General features: G+C 44.4%; 1 protein-coding gene across 1 annotated transcript in view; it reads left to right on the forward strand.

Moving 5' to 3' along the window:
* The window catches only part of pcgf1 (polycomb group ring finger 1), a 74,710-nt gene that overhangs the window by 31,076 nt on the left and 26,849 nt on the right, over window positions 1-16,785 (forward strand). The window contains exon 3 of the mRNA XM_072497710.1: window positions 14,205-14,357. Coding sequence (XP_072353811.1) covers window positions 14,205-14,357 — 153 coding nt within the window. The remainder of the gene's footprint in view (window positions 1-14,204; window positions 14,358-16,785) is intronic.

Here is a 16,785-nt window from a genome sequence, read left to right on the forward strand (position 1 = left end):
CTGGCCTGACTTTATTCACCTTAACTATTGCAATTGTGCCTTGGAATTGCTCATTACTATGCAGATGGCTGCTGGTTTCAGTGCTGCCTGGTTTTTTTGCAGGTTTCAATACACATGATTTCTGCACTTGCTAGTCTTTGCCTGTGTTGGCTGAATTTCCCTTTAGTCTTTGCGGTTCTCCATTTTAAGTCGGGAAGTGGCCAACCCAGGTGGCTACACCAAAAGCCAAGCAGCGTGCCTTAATGCCTATTGTCCAGTGGCTCTGACACCATCATTATGAAGTCCTTCACAATGTTAATCATGGCACGAATCATCTCCAGCCTCCTGGATTGCCTTGATCCACTACAGTTCGTCTACCGCTGCAACAGGTCCACAGCAGATGCCACCTCCTTGGCCCTGAACTCAACACTGGAACACCTAGATAACAAAGACGCCTATGTCAGACTCCTATTTATTGACTACAGCTCAGCCTTCAACACCATTATTCCTACGAAACCCATCTCCAATCTCCGTGGCTTGGGCCTCGGCTCCTCCCTCTGCGACTGGATGCTGAACTTCCTAACCCACATAATCAGTAAGGATAGGCAACAACACCTCCTCCACGGTCACCTCAATACCGGTGCCCCACAAGGCCATGTCTTCACCCCCCTACTATACTCCTTATACACCTATGACTGTGTGGCTAAATTTCCCTCCAACTCGATTCTCAAATTTGCTGATAACCCCACCGTAGTCGGGCGGAATTCAAACCATGACGAGCCAGAGTACAGGAATGAGATAAGAGAATCTGGTGAACTGATACTGCGAGAGGACAGCGAGAGGACACCTCAGAGGGCAGTGAGGCTATATGGGTAGAGATCAGGAATAAGAAGGGTGCAGTCACAATGTTGGGGGTATACTACAGGCCTCCCAAGAGCCAGCGGGAGATAGAGGAGCAGATAGGTAGACAGATTTTGGAAAAGAGTAAAAACAACAGGGTTGTGGTGATGGGAGACTTCAACTTCCCCAATATTGACTGGGACTCACTTAGTGCCAGGGGCTTAGACGGGGCGGAGTTTGTAAGGAGCATCCAGGAGGGCTTCTTCAAACAATATGTAAACAGTCCAACTAGGGAAGGGCCGGTACTGGACCTGGTATTGGGGAATGAGCCCGGCCAGGTGGTAGATGTTTCAGTAGGGGAGCATTTCAGTAACAGTGACCACAATTCAGTAAGTTTTAAAGTACTGGTGGACAAGGATAAGAGTGGTCCGAGCATGAATGTGCTAAATTGGGGGAAGGCTAATTATAACAATATTAGGCGGGAACTGAAGAACATAGATTGGGGGCGGATGTTTGAGGGCAAATCAACATCTGACATGTGGGAGGCTTTCAAGTGTCAGTTGAAAGGAATACAGGACAGGCATGTTCCTGTGAGGAAGAAAGATAAATACGGCAATTTTCGGGAACCTTGGATGACGAGTGATATTGTAGGCCTCGTCAAAAAGAAAAAGGAGGCATTTGTCAGGGCTAAAAGGCTGGGAACAGACGAAGCCTGTGTGGCATATAAGGAAAGTAGGAAGGAACTTAAGCAAGGAGTCAGGAGGGCTAGAAGGGGTCATGAAAAGTCATTGGCAAATAGGGTTAAGGAAAATCCCAAGGCTTTTTACACGTACATAAAAAGCAAGAGGGTAGCCAGGGAAAGGGTTGGCCCACTGAAGGATAGGCAAGGGAATCTATGTGTGGAGCCAGAGGAAATGGGCGAGGTACTAAATGAATACTTTGCATCAGTATTCACCAAAGAGAAGGAATTGGTAGATGTTGAGTCTGGAGAAGGGGGTGTAGATAGCCTGGGTCACATTGTGATCCAAAAAGACGAGGTGTTGGGTGTCTTAAAAAATATTAAGGTAGATAAGTCCCCAGGGCCGGATGGGATCTACCCCAGAATACTGAAGGAGGCTGGAGAGGAAATTGCTGAGGCCTTGACAGAAATCTTTGGATCCTCGCTGTCTTCAGGGGATGTCCCGGAGGACTGGAGAATAGCCAATGTTGTTCCTCTGTTTAAGAAGGGTAGCAAGGATAATCCCGGGAACTACAGGCCGGTGAGCCTTACTTCAGTGGTAGGAAAATTACTGGAGAGAATTCTTCGAGACAGGATCTACTCCCATTTGGAAGCAAATGGACGTATTAGTGAGAGGCAGCACGGTTTTGTGAAGGGGAGGTCGTGTCTCACTAACTTGATAGAGTTTTTCGAGGAGGTCACTAAGATGATTGATGCAGGTAGGGCAGTAGATGTTGTCTATATGGACTTCAGTAAGGCCTTTGACAAGGTCCCTCATGGTAGACTAGTACAAAAGGTGAAGTCACACGGGATCAGGGGTGAACTGGCAAGGTGGATACAGAACTGGCTAGGCCATAGAAGGCAGAGGGTAGCAATGGAGGGATGCTTTTCTAATTGGAGGGCTGTGACCAGTGGTGTTCCACAGGGATCAGTGCTGGGACCTTTGCTCTTTGTAGTATATATAAATGATTTGGAGGAAAATGTAACTGGTCTGATTAGTAAGTTTGCAGACGACACAAAGGTTGGTGGAATTGCGGATAGCGATGAGGACTGTCTGAGGAGACAGCAGGATTTAGATTGTCTGGAGACTTGGGCGGAGAGATGGCAGATGGAGTTTAATCCGGACAAATGTGAGGTAATGCATTTTGGAAGGGCTAATGCAGGTAGGGAATATACAGTGAATGGTAGAACCCTCAAGAGTATTGAAAGTCAAAGAGACCTAGGAGTACAGGTCCACAGGTCATTGAAAGGGGCAACACAGGTGGAGAAGGTAGTCAAGAAGGCATACGGCATGCTTGCCTTCATTGGCCGGGGCATTGAGTATAAGAATTGGCAAGTCATGTTGCAGCTGTATAGAACCTTAGTTAGGCCACACTTGGAGTATAGTGTTCAATTCTGGTCGCCACACTACCAGAAGGATGTGGAGGCTTTAGAGAGGGTGCAGAAGAGATTTACCAGAATGTTGCCTGGTATGGAGGGCATAAGCTATGATGAGCGATTGAATAAACTCGGTTTGTTCTCACTGGAACGAAGGAGGTTGAGGGGCGACCTGATAGAGGTATACAAAATTATGAGGGGCATAGACAGAGTGGATAGTCAGAGGCTTTTCCCCAGGGTAGAGGGGTCAATTACTAGGGGGCATAGGTTTAAGGTGAGAGGGGCAAGGTTTAGAGTAGATGTACGAGGCAAGTTTTTTACGCAGAGGGTAGTGGGTGCCTGGAACTCACTACCGGAGGAGGTAGTGGAAGCAGGGACGATAGGGACATTTAAGGGGCATCTTGACAAATATATGAATAGGATGGGAATAGAAGGATACGGACCCAGGAAGTGTAGAAGATTGTAGTTTAGTCGGGCAGTATGGTCGGCACGGGCTTGGAGGGCCGAAGGGCCTGTTCCTGTGCTGTACATTTCTTTGTTCTTTGTTGATACGACGACAATAATCTCTCCCTCAATGTCACAAAATGAAGGAGATTGTCATCGACTTCAGGAAGCGTAGAGGAGAACATGCCCCTGTCTTCATCAATGGAAACAAAGTAGAAAGGATTGAGCGATTTTAGGTGTCCAGATTACCAACAACTTGTCCTGATCTCCCCCCCCCCCCCCCCTCCCCCCCCCATTCTGACACTAGTTCAGAAAGCCCACCAATGACTCTACTTTCTCCGAAGGCTAAGGAAATTTGGCATGTCAGCTACGACTCTCACCAAGTTTTACAGATGCACCATTGAAAGCATTCTTTCTGGTTGTACCACAGCTTGGTATGGTTCCTGCTCTGCCCAGGACCGCAGGAAACTATAAAAATTTGTGAATGTAGCCCAATCCATCACGCAAACCAGCCTCCCATCCCCCATGCAAGAAACAATACTTTTCACTGTATACTAATACATGTGACAATAAATCAAATCAAAATAAAGATAGCGGCAGGAGGTACGAGTTAGTGGGGGGCCGCGGCGCATCTCCCACTGAGGAGGAGAGAGCACCTACTGGGGTGAGAGCACCTGGTGAAGCGAGGAGGGTCGGACACCAATGGGGGGGATAGCTGGGGGTAGACGGTGAGGGGGCGGTAGAGAACAGAGTGGGGGACAACAGTAGGGATGGGATGTAGAAGAATGGGAGAGAAGCAGAATTATAAGGGGAGCAAAGGGACAATGTAATGTGATGTGGTAGGGAAATTATTGGAGAGGATTCTTTGAGTCAGGATTTACTCCCACTTGGAAATAAGTGGACATTATTAGAGAGAGGCAACATGGTTTTGTGAAGTGGAGGTCGTGTCTCACTAACGTGATCGAGCTTTTCGAGGCAGTGACGAAGATGAGCAATGAGGATAGGACAGTGGATGTTGTCTACATGGACTTCAGTAAGGCCGTTGACAAGATCCCTCATGGCAGACTGGTACGAAAGGTGAAGTCACACAGGATCAGAGGTGAGCTGGCAAAATGGATATAGAACTGGCTCGGAGGGTAGCAGTGGAAGGGTTCGTTTCTGAATAGAGGGCTGTTAGTAGTGGCGTTCCTCAGGAATCAGTGATGGGACCGTTGCTGCTTTGTAATATATACAAATGATTTGGAGGAAAACGTGTTTGATTAGTAAGTTTGTGGACGATACTAAGGTTGGTGGAATTGCGGATAGCGATGGGGACCGTCCGGATACAGCAGGATATAGATCGGTTGGAGACATGAGCAGAGAGATGGCAGATGGAGTTTAATCCGGACAAATGTGAGGTAATGCATTTAGGAAGGTCCAATACAAATGGGAAATATACTGTAAATGACAGAACCTTATGAGTATTGCTAGGCAAAGGGATCTGGGTGTCCAGGTACACAGGTCACAAAGTGGAGAAGGTAATCAAGAAGGCATACGGCATGCTTACCTTCATCTGCTGGGGCATTGAGTATAACAATTGGCAAGTCATGCTGCAGCTTTATAGAACCTTGGTCAGGCCGCATTTGGAATATAGTGTTCAGTTCTGGTTGCCACACTACCACCAGAAGGATGTGGAGGCTTTGGAGAGGGTACAAAAAAGATTTATTAAGATGTTGCCTGGTATGGAGGGCATTAGCTATGAGGAGAGGTTGGAGAAACGTGGTTTGTTCTCACTGGAACGACGAAAGTGGAATTGCGACCTGATAGAAGTCTACAAAATTATGAGGGGCATGGACAGAGTGGATCGTCAGAAGCTTTTTCCCAAGGTGGAAGAGTTAATTACTAGGGGGCATGGATTTAAGGTGCGAGGGGCAAAGTTTAAAGGAGATGTACGAGGCAGTTTTTTTACAGTGGATGGTGGGAGCTTGGAACTCGCTGTCTGGGGAGGTAGTGGAAGCAGGGACGATAGTGACTTTTTAGGGGGGTCTTGACAAATACATGAATAGGATGGGACTAGAGGGATATGGTCCCGGAAGGAGAAGGGGTTTTAGTTGAGACGGGCAGCATGGTCAGTGCAGGCTTGGGAGGGCTGAAGGGCCTGTTCCTGTGCTGTAATTTTCTTTGTTCTTTGATAGTAAATGTGACATTCCTCAAATTAAATTGAATACTGAAGAAGTATTAACAAATTGGGATAAGGGCAGCATGGTCACACAGTGGTTAGCCCAGCGGCCTCGCTGATCCCAGGTTCGAATCCTGACCCTGGGTCACTGTCTGTGTGGAGTTTGCACATTCGCCCCGTGTTTGCATGGGTTTCACCCCCACAACACAAGATGTGCAGGGTAGGTGGATTGGCCACGCTAAATTAACATAGAATTTAACATAGAATTTACAGTTTAGAAGGCCATTCGGCCCATCGAGTCTGCACCGGCTCTTGGAAAGAGCACCCTACCCAAGGTCAACACCTCCACCCTATCCCCATAACCCAGTAACCCCACCCAACACTAAGGGCAATTTTGGACACTAAGGACAATTTATCATGGCCAATCCACCTAACCTGCACATCTTTGGACTGTGGGAGGAAACCGGAGCACCCGGAGGAAACCCACGTGCACACTGGGAGGATGTGCAGACTCCGCACAGACAGTGACCCAAGCCGGAATCGAACCTGGGACCCTGGAGCTGTGAAGCAATTGTGCTATCCACAATGCTACCGTGCTGCCCCTTGAATTGGAAATTGCCCTTGAATTGTAAAAAAATGAATTGGATATTCATAATTTTTTTTTAAATTGGGATTAAATTATTGAGTTATCTTCTGGACAAAAATCAAAATGTCCTAAAAGAGTGATTACAGTCATATAGAGCTGTATGTGGGAATAAATTGTGAATACAAAAGTAATTATGTACTATTCCCATTGAACAACATTGATGCAGGCTCAATCCACTAAAGTTAGCACAGGTACAAACACAGATGGCTGATTTAGATGCCAAACAGAACTCCTTGACAGAGTTAATGAAGAGCTGAAGGCTAGAGAGCAGCTGGCATTGGAGCCTCATCCAGCAGAAGGTATCGGTGATGGTTATACAGAAGCGAAAGCTAACTCGGAAAAGCAGATTTGGGATCCAAGATCAATTTGCACAGGAGCTGCAGCATACCAGCAGTCCAATTAATCTCAAGACATCAGGTTGCAGTGAAAAGAAAATGCAAGAGCTGTGAGCTCTTAAGAGCAGTCAAATTCCTATCATTACAGTGACACAGGAGATGATGAAACCCAGACCTGGTCAGGAGGGACAGATGAAGGACTGGAACTGCCTCGCCGTTTCACAAGGAGCATCTTCAGTGGTAGAATGCTGAATTCGGAGGCAGAAGCTGGTACAAAAGCCAAAATATTCAGCAAACTTTCAACATACAGTCACTGTTGTCTTGCACCAGCTGTAATCGATTATTTTTGGCTATCCTCCACAGATCCCAAAGGAAGCAAAATACAAAACCGTTGATAAATGTGAAGAACTGATGATGAATGCTGCAGCATCGATCTTTTCTATCAAGTGAAGAATTCTGCTGGCTGGGCCGGGCAACTACATGTAACTGAATTGTTGAAGTTTTTGGTGTAACCATACGGATGCAATCTTGGCCGCCCATGTTTTTGGAAATTTCTCTCGCTCTAGAGTGGATAAATTTATTATCACGACTATAATGTGTGAGAAGACAAAAATGGACTATATTCATGTGAATGTAAAATATTATCATAGAGTATAGTTCTGTGATAATGTTTAACGTTAAAAGGGTTTTAGAAAAATGGAGCCATCTGCTACATTGCTCGTTCGTTTTTTATAAGTGGGGAGGTGTGGTGATTGGAGGATATTAGGAAAATTGGATTATAAATAATGGGACACATTTTCTGGGGGCAAAATGTGTGGCTGTAGTGATTGGGGAGATGAGGTCATTATTGGGTGGAGCCAAGGAATGTAGAGCGACATATTGAGAAGCTGCAGAAAGAGGCGGGGTTTTGGAGAATAGGCTTTTGGAAGTGTAGTCTGATCTGGCAACCCTTGTGGTTTTTTTTAGACCACAGATAAAGGTACTTTCCCAGTAGGATAGGGGGGGAAAGTGTATTACTCTATACCCTGTTATTTGTAAACTGGATTAAGAGCTTCTGTATCTTGTTGTTTAGACTTATAAAATTCTTACAGAACTAGACAGGGTAGATGCAGGGAAGATGTTGCCAATGATGGGTGTGTCCAGAACCAGGGGTCACAGCCTGAGAATTCAGGGTAAACCATTTCGGACCGAGGATAAGGAGACATTTCTTCACACAAAGAGTGATGAGCCTGTGGAATTCATTACATAGAACATAGTGCAGAAAGAGGCCATTCGGCCCATCGAGCCTGCACCGACCCACTTAAGCCCTCACTTCCACCCTATCCCCGTAACCCAATAACCCTTCCTAACCTTTTTGGACACTAAGGGCAATTTAGCATGGCCAATCCACCTAACCTGCACATCTTTGGACTGTGGGAGGAAACCGGAGCACCCGGAGGAAACCCACGCAGACTCCGCACAGACAGTGACCCAGAGGGGAATTGAACCTGGGACCCTAGTGCTGTGAAGCCACAGTGCTAACCACTTGTGCTACCGTGCTGTCCTTTAGCACAGGAAGTAGTTGATGCTAAAACTTTGAATATATTCAAAAGGCGGCTGGATATTGGGGAGAATGGGATCAAAGGCTATGGGGAGAAAGCAGGATTAGGCCATTGAGTTGGATGATCAGCCATGATCGTGATGAATGGCGGAGCAGGCTCGAAGGGCCAAAAGGCCGCCTCCTGCTCTTATCATCTATGTATGTATTGTTGTGGAAAGGGGTAAGCTGTTCTTTTCCTGGTGTGAAGTTAAAGTTTAATATTGTATTTATAATAGTTTTATTTTAGAAATACCAAAGTCCTATTTTCTTGCAAATCACTCCTGGAGCAAATCATTCTTTCTGCACAGTCTTAAAATAGAATAAAATATGGTTTTGGACCAGCATCCGAGCCACTGTTGAGGTCTGGCCTGGGATTATAATACGCCTCATGCTCTGTCGGGAAAGAAGTCTGCTGTCCTTACCTAGTCTGACCTACTTGTGACTCCAGATCCACAGCAATGTGGTTGACTCTTAACTGACTCTGAAATGTTCAATTCAAGGGCTATTTCGAATGGGTAAGTGCAGGATTTGCCAGCATTATGCAAATTGTTTCACCACTGTCCATCCATTATCAGTTATTCACATTGGTAACCCTCTGTGTAAAGTCCTTAGGGTAATTTAGACTAGTTGTTCGAACGTAAAAGGTAATATTGGATCTGCCCCCACCTATCAATTGAAGTAAAAATCGAGGTGGCTGATCCAAATCTCCCATTTCATGATAAGATCTGAAGTCAAATCTTTGTTTGCTCTCCTAAATTAGAGCCTATGAACTCTGGTGCTAGAGTTGGATAGGATTTTTTTATTGTCACGTGTACCGAGGTACTGTGAAAAGTGTATTTCTGCGAGCAGCTCAACAGGTCATTAAGTACATGGGAAGAAAAGGGAATAAAGTAGGACAACACAAGGTATACAATGTAACTACATAAGCATCGGATGAAGCATGCAGGGTGTAGTGCTAATGAGGTCTGTCCATAAGAGGGTCATTTAGGAGTCTGGTAACAGCGGGGAAGAAGCTGTTTTTGAGTCTGTTTGGCAGTGTTCTCAGACTTCTATATCTCCTGCCCGATGGAAGAAGTTGGAAGAGTGAGTAAGCCGGGTGGGAGGGGTCTTTGATTATGCTGCCCGCTTTCCCCAGGCAGCGGGAGGTGTAGATGGAGTCAATGGATGAGAGGTAGGTTTGTGTGATGGGCTGGGCGGTGTTCACGACTCTCTGAAGTTTCTTGCGGTCCTGGGTCGAGCAGTTGCTATACCAGCTGTGATGCAGCCAGATAGGATGCTTTCTATGGTGCATCTGTTAACGTTGGTAAGGGTTAATGTGGACATGCCGAATTTCCTTAGTTTCCGAGGAAGTATAGGCGCTGTTGTGCTTTCTTGGTGGTAGCGTTGACGTGGGTCGTCCAGGACAGATTTTTGGAGATGTGCACCCCTAGGAATTTGAAATTGGAGTTTGACGGAGAATAAAATTAAAGTTCTTGCTGTGTGTCTGTGCATCAAGGGATTGGTTGGGTTTCCATGAAGTGGGATAGCCTGCCTGATCTCACACATGAAGATTGGTTCCTTGGGTGAGATTCTAGAGTGAGCCAGTGCTCTCAGAACCTTGATTTGTGTTTTAAGTATTCCTGTAGCAGTCCAGTGAAATATGTTTCACAGATGCGCAGCATATGAGTGGGTAGATATGTAATATAGGAAAGGACTTTAGCAAAAGAACAGCTGTTCAGCTGTTTTTGATGCAAAGAAATGCTCTGTAATACAATATGGAAATTTTGACTGGGCCAGTTGCTTACAATATAGCATTGCTGTCTTATAACCATGTCTTTTTGACGGTCTTTGGATGATTCATTTTATTTTTAAGCTGTACACTGTATAATGGCAAGCCTGAGCATCATCTGGTTGAATCCTTAGCCTCGTCAAAGGGAAATTAGTTCTGGGAAATGGCAAACTTTAATTTTGGCATTGTATCTATATTTGTATATCATGATTAAATAATAAGTTATAAAGGTCCAGGTTATCCACTGTCTAGATCAGCTGAGACCGGACATAACCCAAGGTGCACATCAGGAATCCATGGAAGTCCAGATTCATTGACTTCCATGGGAATTACCTGGGAAGTTCAAACTTATAATGGACAATTCCCCTGCTCCTTGGGATCCTCCATGGAGGTTTTCTACTCTGAGCTAGAGTTGGAGACTTTGGACAGTTCCATGAGACTTATCTGAATAGTTGGTATAACGACTGGATAACTACAGAATTGACCCCCTGATCCCTGGTCACTACAGCACTGCAATGGCGCTTGCCGATGCTTCTAGGTAAGAAATGTTGAGTGACAATTGGTTGGTTCAGTTTATTGTCATGTGTGCTGAGATACTGTGAACAGTATTGTTCTGCATGCAGCTCAAATAGATCATTCCGTACATGAAAAGAAAATCCATAAAAGGACAGACCTAAAAATACACAATGTAAAAACATAGACACAGGCATCGGGTGAAAGATCAGGAGTGTAGTACTAATTTGACAATGATTGCCGTTTCAAGGATGATTGAATATAATAAATTTGAATTCAATTGATTGAAAGCTAGTCTCAAGTGATGATGCCATGAAACTGTCATCAGTTACGGTAAAAACCCATCAGGTTCACTGATGTCCTTTAGGGAAAGAAATGTACCTGCCTTATCTGACCAGGCCACATCATTCCACTCTAGACCCACGTTTGTGTGGTTGACTTTGCCCTCAGAAATGGCCTAGAAAGTCACTCTGAATCACATTTCTTTCTTCCAAGGCCTAAAATAAACCTAAAATAAAAGGAAAAGACAGGTGTTGGAGATCTCATAAGAACAGAAAGCAGTGGAAAAACTCAGTGAATGCACCTATGGAGAGAGAAACGGAGGAAACATTTAGACCCTTCATCAACTCCAAAGAGCCAGACCTGAGGATTTCCAGCATCTGGCGTTTTTATTCCTTAAACTCTCCCTCTTTTACCTGTCCTGATATCTCTTTATGCTTGGAGTTAATTTTTGTTTTTCGATAACACGCTTGCAAAGCATTCGACCCATGTCGACGACACGACCAAGAAAGCACAACAGGTGCACCATAGAAAGCATCCTATCTGGCTGCATCACAGCCTGCTATGGCAACTGCTCGGCCCAGGACCCCAAGTAACGTCAGAGTTGTGAACACAGCCCAGTCCATCACATAAACCCGCCTCCCATCCATTGACTGTCTATACCTCCCGCTGCCTTGGGAAAGCGGGCAGCATAATCAAAGACCCCTCTCACCCAGCTTACTCACTCTTCCAACTTCTTCCACTGGGCAAGAGATACAAATGTGTGAGAACACGCCTAACCGATTCAAAACCAGCCCCCCACCCCCAGACTCCTACAATGGCCCTCTCATGGGCTGATGGACTTATGGACTGATCTGATCGATTCGCACATCTTCTCTACTGAGTAGTACTACACTTCTGTATGCTTCACCCGATGCCTGTGTATTTTATGTTTGCCCTATTTACTTGCTTTTCATGTACGGAATGATTTGTTTGAGCTGCAAGCAGAACAATACTTTTCACTGTACCTCGGTACACGTGACAATAAACCAATCCAATCCATTTTGGGGTGTTTATTGTGTTTTAAAGACCCAGAAATTCAACTTGATTGTGTCTGGACGGAGAATTTTGAACTATTTTAACATTAGGGTAATGTAGTACTGGTGTTTACAGGTACCTTTGGGTCACTTTCATCCAGCTGGGTGGGACTGCTCTCACTTGGCTCCATTCTCATCTAACCATAACCGAAGAATCATTTGCAATGGCTCCTGCACTGTTAGCTTCAGTATCCACAAGGATATATCCTTAGTCCCGTCCTATTTCTCATCCACCACATGCATATTATCACCCAGCTCTATGAGACCACCACCCCTCTCCCACGTCTCTACTGTCTCAAATTGTCAGACTGCTTATTCAATGGCCAGTACTGGCGAGCAGAAACCTTTTACAATTAAACACTGGTTCCTACTCCCATTTCCTAATTCCTGGCTCCAGGCCTGGCAACATGAGATTAAGCTCATTTGTTCACAACCTCTGTTTCACTTTTGATCCCGAGATCAGCTTTGGATTTCCTATTCATACAGTCCCTGAGACCTCCCAATTCCACCTCCCAAGGTATTTCCTGACTTTGTCTCATCTCAGTTTAACCATGTCTGATGCTGTAGACAGGATGGGGAGCGTAAGTTTACCTTTGGTTGGCCTGAACCTCTTGTTATTTGAACTATTAGGCTTTGTAACAGTTGGTGGCTGCTCACGGATCACGTTTGTCAATTTCGGGCTGCAGCTCAGAAGCACCAAGGAGACTTAAATGTACCACCAGATACGCAGCAAATCAGTATCACTGAGAGGCACAACCCACAGCAGATTGTGAGGAACATCGGAATTAGGAGCAGAAGTCGGCAATTCAGCCCTTTCTCAATCAGATGATGGCTGATCTCTTCCCAGTGACCTGTAAATTCATCCCTCAATAACATTATACTAAAAAAATGGATATTCTGGCCATTATCACATTGCTGTGTGTGGGAGCTTGTAATTCAGAATTACCCAGGCTTTGTACGTTATATAAGAGTAATTACACATCAAAATTACATAATTGTCTGCAATTGCTCTGTTTCTTTGCTATTCTTTCTTCCCCTTTTGCAATTTTACACGTAGGTGGCAGCAGAAAATGTCCAATCTGAAATAAATTAGATATTCTGGAAATGCAACATGTCTGTCAGCATACCTGAGAGAAAGGACACTTTGGGGATGGTTCCGGTTACAAACAGGAGTAGGCCTTTCAGCTCCTCTGACCTGCTCTGCTATGTTATCAGATTGTCGTTGATCGACACCTCTGCTTTAGCTCAGTAAGCCGGACAGCTGGTTTGTGATGCAGAGCGAGGCCAGCAGTGTGGGTTCAATTCCCGTACCGGCTGAGGGTATTCATGAAGGCCCCGTCTTCTTAACCTACCCCTCGCCTGAGGTGCGGTGATCCTCAGATTAAATCACCACCAGTCAGCTCTCCCCCCTCAAAGCAGCCTATGGCCACCTGGGATTATGGCGACTTTACTTGCATCAGATCATTGTTGATTGACATCTCCACTCCTCCATTTCCCCACCCTTGTCTAATCTCCTTGTCTAATGAGCAGTTCTGACACAACATCCACCTGAAACATGAACTTATTTTTCCAGTATTTTATGCTTCCCATTTCCAGTATATGTAGCTAAAATCTCCTATCTGATTTCTTGCAGTGTTTTATTTTACCACCAGGTGATGCTGTTTTTCCAGAAATACTTTTTAAAAACTTTTGCCACAGTGAAAGAAAACTGGGGCGGTTTGCAACTTGGGTTAGGTTGTAGATGCTGTGCTAGGGTCGGGAGATAAGAATGCATTCAATTGCTAATTCACTGTACTATGTAAGGGGGAGGTGAGACCAGAACTAGGACCATAAATATGAGATGGTCATAAATAATTGAATTCGGGAACTGAAAAAGATTCTTTATTCGGAAGGTAGAATATTGTGCGTGCTGCCACAGGGAGTATTGAGGTGAATAGCAGAGATGCATTTGAGGAGAATCCAGATAAGTAGACGAGGGAGAAGGGAATAGGAGGATATGTGAATGGGGTTCAGTGAAGTAAATTGGAAGGACGCTTATGTAGACCAAGTGGCCTATTTCTATGCTGTAACCCCAATGAAATATCTCTGCATTGAGCAGTACTAGGCATTCATTCCTCTGTCTCTCTCCTTCTCCAAATTGCTGTTTTCCACTGGCAGCAGGGACAGTAAGCATAGAACAGAAAGGTGAGACAAAAATTGCATGGGGTGGGAGGGAAGAGGACATGTTATGCAGAGTTATGGTGATCTGGAATGCACTGCCTGAAATGGTGATGGAAGCAAATTCAATATTAACTTTAAAAAATTGGATAAATACGTCAGTAAATTGCAGGGATGTTGGCAAAGAGCAGGGGAGTGGGACTAACGGGAAAGCTTTATTCTGAGTTGGCACAGGTGAAATGGCCTCCTTCTGTACCGTGACTATATCTTATGAACATTTGACATGAGTGCTGAGCCTAGTGTGTATTTTTCAACGTGCCCTTTTTTCTCTCCAGTCTGCAAGAGTTGCATCGTGAAGTACCTGCAGACCAGCAAATACTGTCCAATGTGCAATATTAAAATCCACGAGACACAGCCTCTTCTTAACCTTAAGCTCGATCGAGTGATGCAGGACATTGTCTACAAACTAGTGCCAGGTCTACAGGAGAGTAAGTTAATTTGCTCGCTAACCACCAAAGAATTGCAAAGAGGGTGAATTCTCAATATAGAACTTTCATCCTGCTACCGTTTTAGTTTCTAACCAATTTGCAACTTCAGGTCTGAAGTGTAATCCGATTTCAAAACCATTGCAGTGTGCAAAGTAATAAATGCCTGGAATAATGTGACAGGGAGCTGGGATGGAGACCACTTTCTGTCCTGCACCCCACCAATGCCAGACAAAGTGACATGCCTGTCCCTCAGTCCCAGAGCAGAGGTGTCTATTTATTCCAGGAGCTGTGCCGTTTCCTTTTTGGGCCTTTAATATTGCCCGGGAGCAGGGCCTAATATCTGTCAAAGAGCCACATTCCTGCTTGATGCACTTGGGTCCTCTCAGTGTGCAGGTCCAGTTCTGCTCTTCCCTCACAGTGCCATATTCTTGGGGCTGAGATCTGTTATGGGCGAGGCGTTTTCAAAATTCCAAATTGTATCATGGAGTTCAACCAACCTCTCCCTTTAATGGATTTGTTGCTTTTCCTAGCACACGGCTTTTTACATAGGTGTGGGATTACAATGATGGACACGTGGGTTTTTTGAACATAAAACACTGTTTATTCCATGAACTCAACTTAACATCTTAAATAAACATTGGATCTCTTAACCCCTTACTTCAAAGATAACTCAGAAAATATTGCAACAGTAAATAATTCCTTAAAATGTTCCTTACAACTTCCAAGAGACTAAACACCGTTAAACAAAATCACATCAGGTTAATGGCTTTACTTTAAATCACCCAAATGATCCAGAGATGGTCTTTCATGGCAGAGATCCAGCTCACTGCAAAACACTGACACACACACAGCTCTTTTCAAAACTTGCAGCTCTCTGGAAACACACAGACACACACTGCTTTTTAAACTGAAACTTAAAAACCTTCAAAATGGCTGAACTGAGCTGAGCTCCACCCACTCTATGACATCACTGTTTTCTTCAAGGTGCATTGCTTAAACATCCAATTCTTAAAGACACTTGCATGACACCTCCCCCCAAGAAAAAAAAATAAACCATCAACTTCAAGATGGTTTCATTTTTCACTTTTGCACTATCCACTAAGAAATGCACACAGTAAATATACATTTTCATTTAAAGAAAACGACACACGCAAACAGGTATAATAATATAGTCCATTTTTCTTTGTTGTTCTTCCTCCAACCAAAATCCTTCTCGATTGACAGTCTCTTTGAACAAAGTCTCTGCACGATCCATCCATTCCTCCACTCTTCAGCAATTCGCTTTAGAATCAGATACTCTAGTTCAATCTGACCACTGAGACCCTTGCAATGCTTCAATACAGGAACATTGGTGATCACAGCTTTCAGGTAGTCAAATGCCTGTTGAAAGTCCACTGTTCATTTAAATTTTTTATGTTTCTTCAGCAATTCCATCAGTGGAGTAATCACGCCACAAAACGTTTGCACATAGGTTCGATCAAATTCATTCGTGCTAGGTGATCGCATTATTTCCCTTCACCTTGAGGGTATCGGAAACTTCTCAAGGAAAGTGATTCGGGCTTCTCCAAATTCACTTTCGGCTAGGTTCATCACCAAACCTGCCTCCTGAAGTCGATCGAAGAACTCCATCGATGTTCTAAATGTTCTTTCCATGTCTGGAAGTTGGACATAAAAGCAGGTTGTCCCACTTTCTCCATGCAATCCTTCACTGGTGGGGCAGGATAAGAGTCCGTTCTTGTAACTGCATTCACCTTTCGATAGTCCACACACAACCGTTGGGTACTGTCTGGTTTAGGTACCATCACTATGGGTGAGCTTCATTGGCTGCAACCGACTTCAATTATGCCATTTTTCAGCATACTCTCAATCTCTTTGTTAACCTGTGCCAATTTTAAAGGTTAAGTCGATATGGATGTTGTTTGATAGGAACAGCATTTCCCACATCTACATCATGTATAACCATTTTAGTACTTCCCAATTTATCTTTACAAACTTGCCCATGTGATATCAATAACTCTTTCAGGTCAGTTTGTTTTTCCTCTGGAAGGTAACTCAACAAGTCATCCCAATTTTTAAGAATATCCTCATTTTCCAATATAATTTGAGGTATGTCAAATTCACAGTCATCTGGGTTTGGTTCGTCACTTTGAGTTAGAATCATTAAAACCTCCTTTTTCTCTCCTTCCCTTTCAAAGTACCTTTTAAGCATATACACATGACACACTCGGTGTGTCTTCCTTCTATCTGGTGTTTTTGCCACATAATTCACCTCACTTAATTTCCTTTCAATCTGATACGGTCCACAAAACCTAGCTTTTAAAGGCTCCCCTACCACTGGTAACAACACTAAAACGTTATCCCCACTGACAAAACTACGAACTTTGGATTTCTTGTCCGCTATTCATTTCATCACATTTTGTGCAACTTT

The sequence above is a fragment of the Scyliorhinus torazame genome, chromosome 3 (assembly GCF_047496885.1).
Source record: "Scyliorhinus torazame isolate Kashiwa2021f chromosome 3, sScyTor2.1, whole genome shotgun sequence".
Lineage (NCBI taxonomy): Eukaryota > Metazoa > Chordata > Chondrichthyes > Carcharhiniformes > Scyliorhinidae > Scyliorhinus > Scyliorhinus torazame.